General features: G+C 43.5%; 3 protein-coding genes across 6 annotated transcripts; 1 reads left to right on the top strand and 2 right to left on the bottom strand.

The window, feature by feature from the left end:
• Positions 1-7: 7 nt before the first annotated feature.
• On the bottom strand, positions 8-4,197 carry LOC105416686 (TBC1 domain family member 15). The gene is made up of 10 exons (XM_011605589.2): positions 3,991-4,197; positions 2,813-2,998; positions 2,616-2,734; positions 1,954-2,057; positions 1,680-1,747; positions 1,450-1,596; positions 1,266-1,356; positions 1,021-1,169; positions 764-905; positions 8-669 (listed from the first exon to the last, which is right to left on the bottom strand). The coding sequence occupies exons 1-10, from the start codon at positions 4,169-4,171 to the stop codon at positions 501-503; spliced, it is 1,356 nt and encodes a 451-aa protein (XP_011603891.1). The 5' UTR covers positions 4,172-4,197; the 3' UTR covers positions 8-500.
• A 420-nt stretch (positions 4,198-4,617) lies between these two features.
• Positions 4,618-6,915, top strand: LOC105416685 (sialic acid-binding Ig-like lectin 10). The gene is made up of 8 exons (XM_011605588.2): positions 4,618-5,232; positions 5,330-5,390; positions 5,473-5,844; positions 5,919-5,960; positions 6,044-6,146; positions 6,245-6,319; positions 6,457-6,511; positions 6,603-6,915. The coding sequence occupies exons 1-8, from the start codon at positions 5,212-5,214 to the stop codon at positions 6,675-6,677; spliced, it is 804 nt and encodes a 267-aa protein (XP_011603890.1). The 5' UTR covers positions 4,618-5,211; the 3' UTR covers positions 6,678-6,915.
• Positions 6,916-7,098: 183 nt separating this feature from the next.
• Positions 7,099-12,207, bottom strand: LOC105416684 (myelin-associated glycoprotein). 4 transcript variants are annotated; one of them, XM_011605583.2, is made up of 12 exons: positions 11,676-12,203; positions 11,119-11,511; positions 10,861-11,006; positions 10,103-10,779; positions 9,220-9,283; positions 8,780-9,139; positions 8,413-8,703; positions 8,083-8,346; positions 7,895-7,988; positions 7,660-7,752; positions 7,421-7,499; positions 7,099-7,345 (listed from the first exon to the last, which is right to left on the bottom strand). In XM_011605583.2, the coding sequence occupies exons 5-12, from the start codon at positions 9,260-9,262 to the stop codon at positions 7,310-7,312; spliced, it is 1,260 nt and encodes a 419-aa protein (XP_011603885.1). In that variant the 5' UTR covers positions 9,263-9,283; positions 10,103-10,779; positions 10,861-11,006; positions 11,119-11,511; positions 11,676-12,203; the 3' UTR covers positions 7,099-7,309. The 4 variants fall into 4 exon arrangements, with proteins under 4 accessions (XP_011603885.1, XP_011603887.1, XP_011603889.1 ...); XM_011605585.2 differs by having other exon boundaries at positions 10,861-10,985; XM_011605587.2 differs by having other exon boundaries at positions 8,780-9,085; positions 10,861-11,511; positions 11,676-12,207.
• Between the last annotated feature and the right edge of the window lie 40 nt (positions 12,208-12,247).

Below are 12,247 nucleotides of genomic sequence, written 5' to 3'. Positions count from 1 at the left end.
GCACAGATACATGATCTTAAATTACTTTATTTATTTTTTCAGCAACATTTTGTATTCAAGTCCTCCACCTTACTGCCAGAGTCCCTCTTCCAGACCTCAAAATACTGATTTCTATTCCTGTTACACGCTCGCTGACACACGGGCCACCTGGCACTAAATATCTTGCCATGCTGCCACCTGTTGCGACACACCAGATCTCATCCGGCCATGCTTGTCATGCACGTTGTTTTCCAACAGTTGACTGTTGTATAACCCTCTTTTTAAAAAAAAAAAATAAAAAAATTTTTGCATGTAAAATGAGTCACTCACAGTTACCGTTGGTCATTAAAAAAAAAAACCAATGTTACAGTACGTTTAGAATAAGCAGCAACAGTCAGATTGAATGTAAGCAGTTATACACCAAACTGTTTTCCTCGGGAATAAAAACTGCAATGAAATATATCGGCTTTGCAAAGAGGAGTTCATCGGGGTGATTTGCGGCTGCATGAGAGTCCTGGATGTCATTTTAAAACAAGCAGACCGCGGAGCAGTAAAAGGAAGTCCTCTCCTCTGCTCTCGTCAGCGCTGCACTGTCCGCTCATGTAGTCCCACGTGCAGCGCTTGCAGTAGTTGTACAAGTGGCTCTCTGCCTTCTCAAGTATGCTGTTCAAATCCAGCGTTCCCTGGAGGCTGAACAAAAGGCACATTTGTTTGGAATGAGTAAAATCGGAGACAAAAAGCCGCTCCGCCGATGCTGCCGTGTGGCCTTGTGGGCCAGACGCACCTGCTGGTGAACTGAATGAGCTGCGCATCATCTCGGCACTGCAGCAGAGACTCTCTGTTCTCCAGCAGGATGGCCGCGCAGATGAAGAGTTCAAAGGTGAAGTCCGTGTTGATGGTCCGCAGCTCTGCCTCTGAGCAGTCCTCTGCAAACACAGGCAGACATATTTGTCAGACTTTTAACAGGAATAAAAAGGAAAATAAACTCTGGTTCATATGTAATTTACTTTTATACGTGACATGTATGGTTTTAAATTTCACCTGTGTTCCATTTCTGTACCAGCCTTTCTTGATAACGGGCTCTTTCTACTTTTTGGGAAATCAACTCCAAGTGGTCGCAGCTCAGGATCTCGAACAAACGTAAGGCGTCACAGTGCTCAAACTCCCTTTGGAAACCCAGCAGAAGCCATCTTAAGGGAGGGGCAACATATTTAGTCAGCGGATCAATGGGCGTACTTCATATTTACACAGAGGGGGGAGATTACCAAGCATTTAAAGCCAGGTACCTGTGGCAGAAGGCAAAGCTTTCCATGCTGTCTGTGACTAAATGTTCGTAAAGCTGAGGATCCAGTTCCTTCAACAGGTCTGCCTCCAACTCTTAAACAATTACATACATCAGACAAGATGCTTGTGAAGAGTGTATTGTGCTTTATTCATGGTTCATGTATGTTTTATTGGAGGTATCCTTACCTATTTTTCTGCGTAGACCATCAGCCCTGAAGTCTTTGGAGAATTTCTCCATGTAACAGGAAAAACTCCAGAAGGTGTCCACCTCAGAGTCAAGGACCTCCAAGAACCGGCTGCACAGGTCGTTCATCCCTTGGGCGTAACTGACCTCTGAATTAAACGGTGCACAAACACAATTTTTTGTTGGAGTTTTGTCTGATCTAATAAGTGTCCATAAGCCCGAGGTGACCTACCTGGATGGAAGGCAGCATAAGTGATGAGGATGTCTCTCAGCACCAACAAATTGCCCAAACCTTCACCCCTACAGCAAAATATAAATTACAATCACTTTTTTTATGGGTATTATATGTATATACTGTTTTAGCACTGACTATAGTGATCATTTGAGTGGTCCATTTCACAACATACAAAAGCATCTGAGGCTCATTATCGTAATCCCAAAGAAAAACACACTGTTGTAATAAATAAAACCTCAATGATTCACTTCTTCAGGTCATAGTCACTCACTGGTAATAGCTCAGGTCTCTGCTGGTCCTCGGCACGTCCTTGTCTATGATCCGTATGGCCTCCCGCAGCTCCCTCTGGTCAAACGTGACACGTTCAAACAGGATCTAAGAGAGCAAACATCGACTTTTCATTAGTATATTTACACACTGAAGCCACTGTTGTTCTCACTCCTCCTGAGATAATGTCGAGAGATTAGCACGATCAGCTCATGCTATTACTTCAATCAGTTTTTGTTTTCAATAATCTGCCCGTGCACGTCAGCTGCTGTTAATGCACACATTCCACAAACAAGATAAAAGCATTAAAATGAAACAAAGAAGACAAATGGAAACATCTGTCAATGTGTGTTTAACAGGTTATTTCTTAAGATAATGAGATCACGATGAGTCATTTCCCTAAACTCACATTTCCTCCACCCATAAAAAAAACACAGAAAGAGAGCAGATATTAGTTTGAAGAAAAATGCGTTACACGGTCCAACAGAAGTAGAGAATTTCTAAAGCTGTGGCAAGTTTTTGGGCTGAGGCACTGACTTTTGATCACAAGTTAACTGTCTTGCTTCGAATCAGTTAAAGCATTTACATTTTGTAGAAGAGTTGCATGAAAAGCTGGCAAAAACATCACAACTGTGGCCATGTGTATAGCAGAATGGTCCCTCCAACCTGTGCCTGGAGCTCCAAAAACGCCAGTCTTTCCCTGATCTCCTCTGACTGGTCCTGGGTCTGCTGCTGGACATGCGCCTGCCTCTGGTCGAAGTACCTGACCCCAGCCAACAACTCGGCTAGAAAGCAGGGAAGTGTGCTTGACCGAAGACAGTTGAATCTCCGAGATTACGATTCTGTCGCGTTCCCGCTCTCACCGTCCGTTCCGTTCAGGTGAATCTGAACAGTCGAGGGGAGAAACTGCTGCCACCTCCTCTTCATCACCTGGTAACGTACGACCAGCTGCTCCTGCAGCAGAGAGCGCTCCAAAGCTGTGGAACCGCACGGGTACATCCCAAACAGGAACCGCCATGCCAGACCTCGCTCGGAGGGAGACACACCGCCTGGCCATAGAAAACATTTCGATCAAGCCTTAAAAGGCCTTAAAGAACTTAAAGATGAGGTGTCCATTGCTTATCCCTAGTACGGTGAACTTTGCCCTGTTTTTTCACAGGGAATTGAGCTGTCTTATGTAATGTTTTGCTCTGCTGATTCTTTAATCTTTGTTTTTGGATGTTTTTAAGGGTGGAATGTGACTAAAGGTCAAAAAGAGCCACAGACAATGAGAGTGGGTTTTCACATTCCTGCTCATAGATGCTATGCCTTCCTTGTAAGTATGTTAGATTCCTGCAGTAGCAGGAGCTGCTGGGCGGCTGGAGGTCCAGGAAATGCATGAAGGTGATTTTTCGCTGCACTGAACCCACGCTGAGAGCTCTAATCCAGATTTGCTCACAATTCACTGAATAATTTTGCCTGCCATCTGAATCTCATGTGATCGTGCTTCTGGAAATCGGGGAGCGAGTCTAAATGGTATCTGTTGTGCTACCACAGAGCTGTTCCTCCCTCCAGGGGGGCCCATGTGCTCTTAAATGATGGATTTAACAGAACGGTTTAACTGTGGTTTCATGTGCAAAGCATCATTTGACTTCCCTCCATCTTAAAAAAAAAAAGTTTGGCGATTTCTTTATGGCAGCAGCTAAATAGTTCACATGCTAGATGAGATAAAAGTAGATTTTAAATAACAAAATGCACAAGAATATAGAGATACACGAAATATCCAAGTTTAAGTTACAGGCACAAAATTATGTTTTACAGTAATAGAGAAATCTATTGAAGTAATTTTGCATTACTGCATAGTACAGTTACAGCAGTCTTTTGCCTTAAGATTAATGGGTCTCAATGGACGGCGCTTACAGCTAATAAATGGAAAAAAGAGTCCATAACACACTTGACATTATAAAAAAGCGCATATTAATTAGACTCAAGATGTTTAGGACAGAAATAAAAGGAGAAAAAAAATGTTGGTGCAGAGAGGTATGATTATTTGCTCTTCTACCGTTTTTGAAGATGTGCATCCTCAGTCTGGACTCGTCGACCCTCCCCTCATCGTCCATGACCCCGGGTAAGGTGAGGCGTGTGCCGGATACAGCGGGGACGCTCACCGCGGCCACCCGACTCTGGAAGCGGACGTCTGGCCGCTGTCGGCCCCCTTCCGAAGCTGCCTCGGGATCATCCATCAGTGTTTGCTGGATCGATCAGCGCACAGGTGAAGAAGAGGAGCTCCTCTGACGCGCCGCTGCCGCACGCCCCTTCTCGCCAAAGAACCGTCATCCTTCTACACACCGCCGCGTCCCATCTCCCCTGAGACCCGTGACTGAAAACCGGGAATGGTTTCTTCCAGTAGTGCTGATCCGACCGACACAGGGAGAGAAAAAAAACTTTAAAGGGAAGGTTCGCATAACCTCTGCAGCTCCGCGCACTCTCACTGCGCCATTCGGGAGTCACATGACGGCACCTTGAGGCCCGAGTCCTGGCCCACATTCCAGGTGGCTTCCGAGTCACACTTGAGTGGCAAAGTTCACCAAAAAAGATGTGATAATGCTTGTTACGCCATCTAGTGGCCGTATTGAGCTCAATCACTGACCGCCCAACTTGAAATTTTATCTATAATTTATTTAGTTTAGACACAGAGAAAGAAAAAACAAAAAACGAACAAACAGTGTGTCAATTGATAGAGGTTCATTATTAATTTCCCTCTTTTATGCTTATTTTAAACAGATTTCTCTCCTTTTCTCATTTATTTATTTATTTATTACAGTTTTTCCAGTTTAGTTAATGCTGGTATGGGAAACCGGTGTGTTACTGTGCACCTCACTTTTTGGTTTGACAGCATCGAGTGCTTATCGAGAACTCACCCATCACTGCTGATAAAACCAAAATTGGATGGCTTCCTTCCTTTTCACAACAGGTCTATTTACATTAGGTGCTATAGTACAGGTCTCAGATCAGCTCGTTTAGACACACAGTACGGTAAATACTTTGGTGCAGTCATCTAAACTTTGCACCTTTATATGTGTGCATGTCTCTTTTGCATGTTGGGCCTGTGTGTGTGCAGGCAAAAGTGCAAGTGTGATTATTTAGAACTTCGAGGTCATTTCCTGTTCACACACCAATTCACGGCTCTTGCCGTCCTAGTTGATCTGTACCCAGAAGAGAAAGTTCAACAGACAGAGCAGCAAACATCTACGACTGACCGAAGGGCAGCCTGGTCTCACAAATGTTCCACATCCATCCCACAGTGAGTATTCAGCTGTGAGGGAACCCACGTTGTCGTTGTTGCTGCGACAACTTCAGAAGCAGATCTGTTAACCTCCATATTGTTTATTTTGGACCAGATGAGGCTGCCGGGCCATGTGGTGCTAAGTCTCATACTCCTCCTGGCCTCTGGGTCAAAAGGTGATGCCTGCACCTGTGATATACTGGATCTAATGTGGTGTAGCCTCTAATAATATAGAATCTGGGTTGATTTTAAACACAGGTCAGAGTTGGGACATTAATGTCACGAGTTCCATTTTTGCGCCGCCCGGATCAAACGTGACCATACCGTGTGTTTTCACCTACCCGCGCCAATTCTACACCAACGATGTTCAGGTTTACTGGAAAAGAGGGGAGAGAAGTCAGTTTGCCCTCAACGACCAGGACAAGAACGCATTTGTTTATCACACAAATGACACTTGGGTGCTGAAGAGATACAGGGGCAAAACCAAAATCATCGGAAACAAGGACAAAGGGAACTGTTCCCTCATGATCCAAGACGTCGACCAAAACGATACAAACCTCTACTTGAGAGTCATTGCAAAGGGGAACCAGTACAGTTTCTACAGGGACTCTGTCTCCCTTACTCTTCTGTGTAAGAAATCCAGTAACACCCTTAAAATATTTGGTGAAAGACAGTGAAATGACTCCCTAATTACATTTTTTTAGATGGCACACATGCTCCAAGTAATGATTCTGACACAATCACAGGTAAGTGCGACGTCTATTTTGCGCACACAGATCTAAAGAGTGTGCAACGTTTTACCGACAGCAATTTCAATATTTTCCCCTAGAGGGCGCAACCCTGATGACATCGCTGCACATGACCATTGTTGTGACGCTCATCGCGCTTTTGATCCTTTTCATTGGGGCTGTTCTGGTTATAAGACAGAAATGGTAAAACGCAGAATCAATAAATTCGAACTCAGAATCAGTAAATGTGTCTTAGACACGGATGATCGATGACCTCATTTTGCCATTTATCCCTCACCAAGGTACGTGTCTATCATCAGGAAGGACTCTGGCTATTCTGAAAGTTTTAACAGACCTACAGAAAACCATGCCAGCAGGTTTGTTTGGTGATTTTAAAAAACCCAAAAAGGGTCTTATATCTCATGACTTTGACCTTTGAATAAGGAAGGAGGTCCAGTCATGTCGGGTGTTTTGGGTACAGATGCGTGACTTTAACAGGCACTTCTGATTCCAGCGGCAAACCTCCCGAGGAGAAGTTCACCGAAGATCCAGTCTACATCAACATGCCGGTACATCCATTCATTCAGTCGGGCTCGACCTTCTCAGAAATGTACAAAAATGGGATTATGCTTCTCGTTTCTCGCTTCTCTCTGTTTCCAGTTCCACTCATATCAGATGCAGCCAAGGGTGGATGATGCAGAGGCCTTATATGCAAATGTGGAGATGTCAAACTGAAGGGAAGCTTTGGGATGTTATTCCCAAACAGGTTCTAAGAGGACGGTGGACGCTATCACAGCCGTCAATGGATGAGAGGCAGGAATACCAACTGGACTGGGCTGCTCACCAGTCCATCACAGGAAACATGTGTGATTTATTCAAATGCTCTTGGAGTCTCCAACCTGCCTGATGTTCATTAAGTTGTAACTTCATAGGGGTACAGAATATTTGTAAAATAAAATCCTCTTGCTGAACTCTGCTCATGTGTTAGTTGCATTATGGGGCTGTCACGGACACTGTAAAAGCAACAACCAGGTAACACCTTTGCTAGAGAGCTAAAATAAGCATTGCTAAAGAGTGATAACGTTCACACCAGTAAAAAGGGTAATTCAAAAGTAAGTGAACCTGTGTAGCTTTATAAAGCAGAATATAAATGCACACAAACACATTAAGATCTTTTTGATTATGTATTTTACAACAACAGTACAACAGTCATTGGATGAGCAGTTCAACACCCAAATCTAACTGGAAATTTTTAATCAGAAATAGGAGTGGAATAACCAAACACGTTATTAAAATAGCGTATGAATCATTTCCTTTATGTTTTCGTCCATGTCAGTCAGTTGGCACGGAAAGGTCCCCTCAGTCAGTCACATATTGGCGTATATGGGTTCTTCAGTGTCGGTCTGTGGACAAAATAGAGAAACTTGTTTCTTTCGTTGATACATGAGAATCAGATAGGAGTGATTTGTTTCCCGTACCTGTATGTTGTCATACACGTGGTTCATGAAACCCTGTCCTCCATTTCCGTCAAACCCGTCTTCTTTCCTCGACACTTTTCTGAGGACAGAAAGCAGACTGATCAAAATGACAGCAAAATTCAGCGGCAAAAACCAAAGCTCATCTGTTACGTTAGCTTCCATACATCCTATTATTATGTGCAGAGGTTTTCGTGGAAATAGAAGACGATTTTAAATGAAACCTATGTTATGCGGTATACTTATGGAGCGGCAGAGCCTTGTTTGACTTCAGTTGAGATGTTGGTGCAGCATCAGACTGTTCCTTGTTGGGGTAAAGACAGCTTATCCTGAAACTAAATAAAATAAAATATAAAGAGAAGTATGAGGAAATATGACAAGTGGCAAATATCTGTAATACCCTATGTTTCATCCATTTTTTTAATCATCAAAAAAAACCTAGTTTGGTATTAGAAACCACTTTAGATGATATCCCACCATTTTTGAACACATGTGAGTAAAATCTGAAGAATCAGCAAAAGCGTCCCTCCCCCTATGGCGATGAGGATATAAAGATTTGATATCCTTGCACCTGTCCAAACACAAAACCAAAAAGTGGAACAAAAAGTGGAACGTTCATCAAACTATCAATTTGGATATGTGGAAAGGAAAAGACAAACCCTTACTGTGAAGGTGTATAACAGAGAGTGTGAGGTTGGCTCTGCCAGCTGTGCTGTTGGCCAGGCAGTGGATAAACTCGTAAGGTCCCTGCTGCACTCGGAGAATCCCTATGGTAACTCTGTCGTGTGTCTTCATGTCAGTGCTGTCCAGGATTCTGCCGGAGAGCACGAACTGCACCCGGCTGGGAGAACTGGACTCCACAATACACACGCATGTTGTCAGTTTTGCTCCGGAGGTGCAGTGAGATGTGTTACTTATCTCAGGAGCAACTGCAACAGAAAAAAAGACATTTCCCTATCTGTCCCTAGCAAGATTAACTGCACTCGCATACTTACAGATGACTTCAAGGAGTGAGGCTGCTTCCTGCTGCTGCCCTCCCTTGTATGTGACGCGACAGCGTAAGTGCTTGTTGTTGTCTTCCTTAGTGGCCTGGAACCTCAGGGTAGATTTTGCATTCCACTGGCCGTCTTTAAGCAGGGTGTGCTGAACTTTTTGCGATCCTGCGTGACTCCAGGTGAAGACAGGAGGGGACGTGGGGCAGGAATGGGTGACGAAGCACACCGCCAAGGTGGACCGATCCTTCCTCACCTGTCCTTTGACAGACAAAGAAATTGGGTCCGGTTCACCTGCGGCATCCAGAAAACCAATAGTTATTCAATGCATCTTCAGGTCCAAATATCAACATAGTGTTTGAGGACTTACTGATCATTAAAATGGAGACTTTGTTGTCTTTGTAAGAAAACTTGTCCAGTTTGTCTATCTCGACCCTGAAATGAAACGGGCCACCGTCCGAGTCATTCAGGGGATCGATCTTCAGCGAGCAGTTCTTCTGTGCGAGATTCCCCAGCAGCTCTGTTCGATTCCAGTACGTATGCATGATTTTGGACTTAACCGAGTGATATATGAGCTGATCGCTACCATCCTTCCACATCCCGGTGAACTTCAGGTCATTTTTTGAATCCGGAAAGTCAAACGAGCAAGGAATCACCACACAGGAACCATTGAGGCCTTTGATCGAAGACGGAACATTAATAGACCAATGTTTGGTTTTAGTGAGAATAACTATAGCAGGAAATAGAGAACAGTGTAATGAGAAAGGGAACTTGTTTAAAAAGTTAAAAAACATGGGAAATGTGTCCTACCTTTGAAGTACAAAAGACACAGAGTCCATTTTAAAGACGCCATATTCTTCTCTCAGAGTGAGATCTGCCAATAAAGCATCACATTTTGTTCTATTTAAAAGCGGAAGAACAGCCTATAGTGTTCACTCCTCCTTCTCTCTCTCTCTCATACATTCCTACACACACACACACACACACACACACACACACATTTGTATCTTTTTCCTTATAGGGACTGAGACATAAATATTGTACATTACCCATCTCGCATGTAGGTTCTCATTCATCCAGGTCATAAAAATCCATAATGGTCTGGCAAAGAGGGTCCAGCTCCCTACCCTAACCCTAACCTAAACACTAACCCAATTCTAGGTTCACCATTAGAACCATTTATTAACCCGTCAAAGGGTCCTTTGAAGTTGTGGGGACAAGTCAAAATGTCCTCATGTCGCAAAGATGTCCTCACTTTGCAAGTAGAACGAGCATTGGTGCTCAATATTTAACAAAAACAATGACACTGATTATACACACACACATTGTCTGTTCAGACCTTTCTGATATGAACTGTGTTTGTTAAACTGAAACCTGGGATTATGCGAAGCATCGACTGATTGATCATTGTTTAAAACCTTCTTAATGGGCTGTTTAAGCACCCAGACTGTCATTTACATAACAACAGGTATATCACTTGTTAACGAAAGGTTTTTATTTTTACTCTCGGCTTTAAAGTGACAAAGGGCAAATAAAATTCAAATAAAAGAATAGTAAACTTGTGAAAAATCGGATAAAAACAGAAGCTGTTACATTTAAACATTTGCATATGTGCACGTTAATCTCAAATTGCATTTTCCTCACAACAACATTTCTCTAATATTTCATAAAAGGCAGGTTTCATTTACTTTACCATGAATGTGTTTTCACTGCAGCAGAAGAGACAGACAATGTGTTTCCTTTTGTCAATATGCTTCCTTTTGCAGCCAGTGGCTGTTCGTAGTGAATAAAAGTCACATGTTCAGGTGACTCAGATGTGCTTCTTGTTTCTGCTTGTGATGAAGTGTTCTGTGTCTGGCTGACAGCTCCACACAGAGCGCAACAAAGCAACACCTCTGACACCCACAAGTTCATCATTTCCGGTGAAGAATCACACCTCCAATCAGACTGAAGCGTCAAAGAGATATCATAATGTGGGGTGGATGGTGACAGTTCCTGTGAACCCCAACACTTCAAGCATTAAACTAACTGACAGAACTTTTTTTTTTAGTTCCATCTGATGCCAAATCCACAATGGAATCAGGCACTTAGGGGCTCTGATCTCCAACAAAAGCAGGATTCAGCCTTTCTGTGCTGTAGTGGAAACCAGTATCACCCTGCTGGGCAGCGAGGTTGATGTACTGGATGCCCTGAGGGAGATGCAGCTTCTTCATTGATAACTTCTTCACTGTAATGATCCAGAAATCTTCATCGCAATTTGTCAACATGTCCTCCAGCTGGATAATGTCCTCTTCCTGGCGTGTCCAGAAGACTCTTCTGGGAGCTGGAGGGATGAAGGCACTGGAAGCTGAGTTGCCCATGACCGGAAATCTGTACAGAGAGCAGAAAATGCACAAAAACATGTATCCACTGGACATCTACAGCCACACTTTTTTCATTTTTCTTTTTTACCTGGCTGTAAAAACAGGCGACGATGTCTCTCCTCAGCACGTTGGCGCTACTTGACCTCCTGAAGTTCTCACACTGGATGATGTCTTCCTCACAAAGTCCATTTTAAAGACTATCTGCAGGCCGGCCTGAAGGTTTGATTACATCTTCTGTCAATAAACCAATTAGCAGAACCCCTCCAGATGAGATTAGACACCATGGTAACAAAAGCTGATTAGCCGTGTTGATCAAAAGATCCATTCATCAGTTTGTGCTCATCACCTGCTGAATGATTTACCCTTTAGCAGCTGCAGACACAAACACTGTTGTGTTACATGGCAAAATTATGTGTTGTTGCTTCAGATACAACACTGGGGGCACAGACCTATGATATTCAATTAATATTAGACGGTAAAATCATGAAAATAATTTCATGTTCTTTTTTAACTGCAGACAGCTACACCAGCACCAACAGTAATAGCAACTATAAAATATAGTTCCTGCTACTGTGAATAGAAATAGAAAAGAAGGCAGGCCGTCAGGCAGGCAGGCAGGCAGGCAGGCAGGCAGGCAGGCGGGCGGGCGGGCGGGCGGGCGGGCAGGCAGGCGGGCCGTCAGGCAGGCAGGCAGGCAGGCAGGCTGAATGTGCTGCACAGGACCCCGAGCAATCCAATCCTGAGGTAAAACATGTTATCGAAAGCTAAATTAGTTAACACCCACATTATACTTTCAGTTCCCTATTCTTTTGTGTGCGTGTGTGTTTCATTTTCAGTGTGTGTATCCATTCAACATGTGGCAAATAGAATTGATGTGAGAGTAGCGAAGTAGCAATCACACACCCAGTACAAACACTGAAACTGTAAAAGAAGTTGTCTTTAGAGGCTTGGCTCTCTCTGTAAAGTCCTCGGCTGTCTGGGCGTGACGGCGGCAGCCAAGAACAGGGCCACTAAGTCCGTGAGTGAAGCTGCAGAGAAAACCACGAGGTGTCTGTGGGCAAAAAGGGCAGATCCATGGGTTGCTCCTGGGACGCGAGCCTGGACTTGATCACCCCTGCTGGGTCACCTGGGCGGGGGTGTCTGAGGTTGCGAGACCAGAAACACTCAGTGAACCCAGGAAACATCACTGATGATGCATCCAAGTGTGTCCATAAGATGTTTCCTTTAAGAAAAACAGTCACTAGACAGCAAAACAACAAACAAATATATTTCTAAGTTAAAAGATAAGGTGGAATAAGTTAAGATCTGAAATAAGACAGTAAAACAGACTGAGGTAGAGAAAAATTTTAGATTTAAAAAAAGTATTATATCACTTGCTGCTTGCTAAAACCCTTTTGCATGTTTACTAATTTTTATATATATATAATTTTATATACTTGTATATGCATGTATTGAGGTGACGTTCTTGACTAATA

Source organism: Takifugu rubripes, chromosome 7 (genome assembly GCF_901000725.2).
Source record: "Takifugu rubripes chromosome 7, fTakRub1.2, whole genome shotgun sequence".
Lineage (NCBI taxonomy): Eukaryota > Metazoa > Chordata > Actinopteri > Tetraodontiformes > Tetraodontidae > Takifugu > Takifugu rubripes.
Note: the sequence above shows the minus strand (reverse complement) of the source record. Positions and strands in the feature narration are given on the sequence as shown.

Excerpts from the sequence above, each read along its gene's own strand:
- LOC105416685 (XM_011605588.2), top strand. The coding sequence starts at position 5,212 with ATGTTCCACATCCATCCCACA. Across the intron at positions 5,845-5,918 it reads TGTCTCCCTTACTCTTCTGT|ATGGCACACATGCTCCAAGT; the intron begins GTAAGAAATCCA and ends ACATTTTTTTAG. Across the intron at positions 6,147-6,244 it reads CTGGTTATAAGACAGAAATG|GTACGTGTCTATCATCAGGA; the intron begins GTAAAACGCAGA and ends TCCCTCACCAAG.
- LOC105416684 (XM_011605582.2), bottom strand. The coding sequence starts at position 9,262 with ATGGCGTCTTTAAAATGGACTCTGTGTCTTTTGTACTTCAAAG. Across the intron at positions 8,347-8,412 it reads CTCACTCCTTGAAGTCATCT|TTGCTCCTGAGATAAGTAAC; the intron begins GTAAGTATGCGA and ends TTTCTGTTGCAG. Across the intron at positions 7,346-7,420 it reads ACGTGTATGACAACATACAG|ACCGACACTGAAGAACCCAT; the intron begins GTACGGGAAACA and ends TTTTGTCCACAG.
- LOC105416686 (XM_011605589.2), bottom strand. The coding sequence starts at position 4,171 with ATGGATGATCCCGAGGCAGCTTCGGAAGGGGGCCGACAGCGGCCAGAC. Across the intron at positions 2,058-2,615 it reads TTTTGGAGCTCCAGGCACAG|ATCCTGTTTGAACGTGTCAC; the intron begins GTTGGAGGGACC and ends TTGCTCTCTTAG. Across the intron at positions 1,597-1,679 it reads TTATGCTGCCTTCCATCCAG|AGGTCAGTTACGCCCAAGGG; the intron begins GTAGGTCACCTC and ends CGTTTAATTCAG.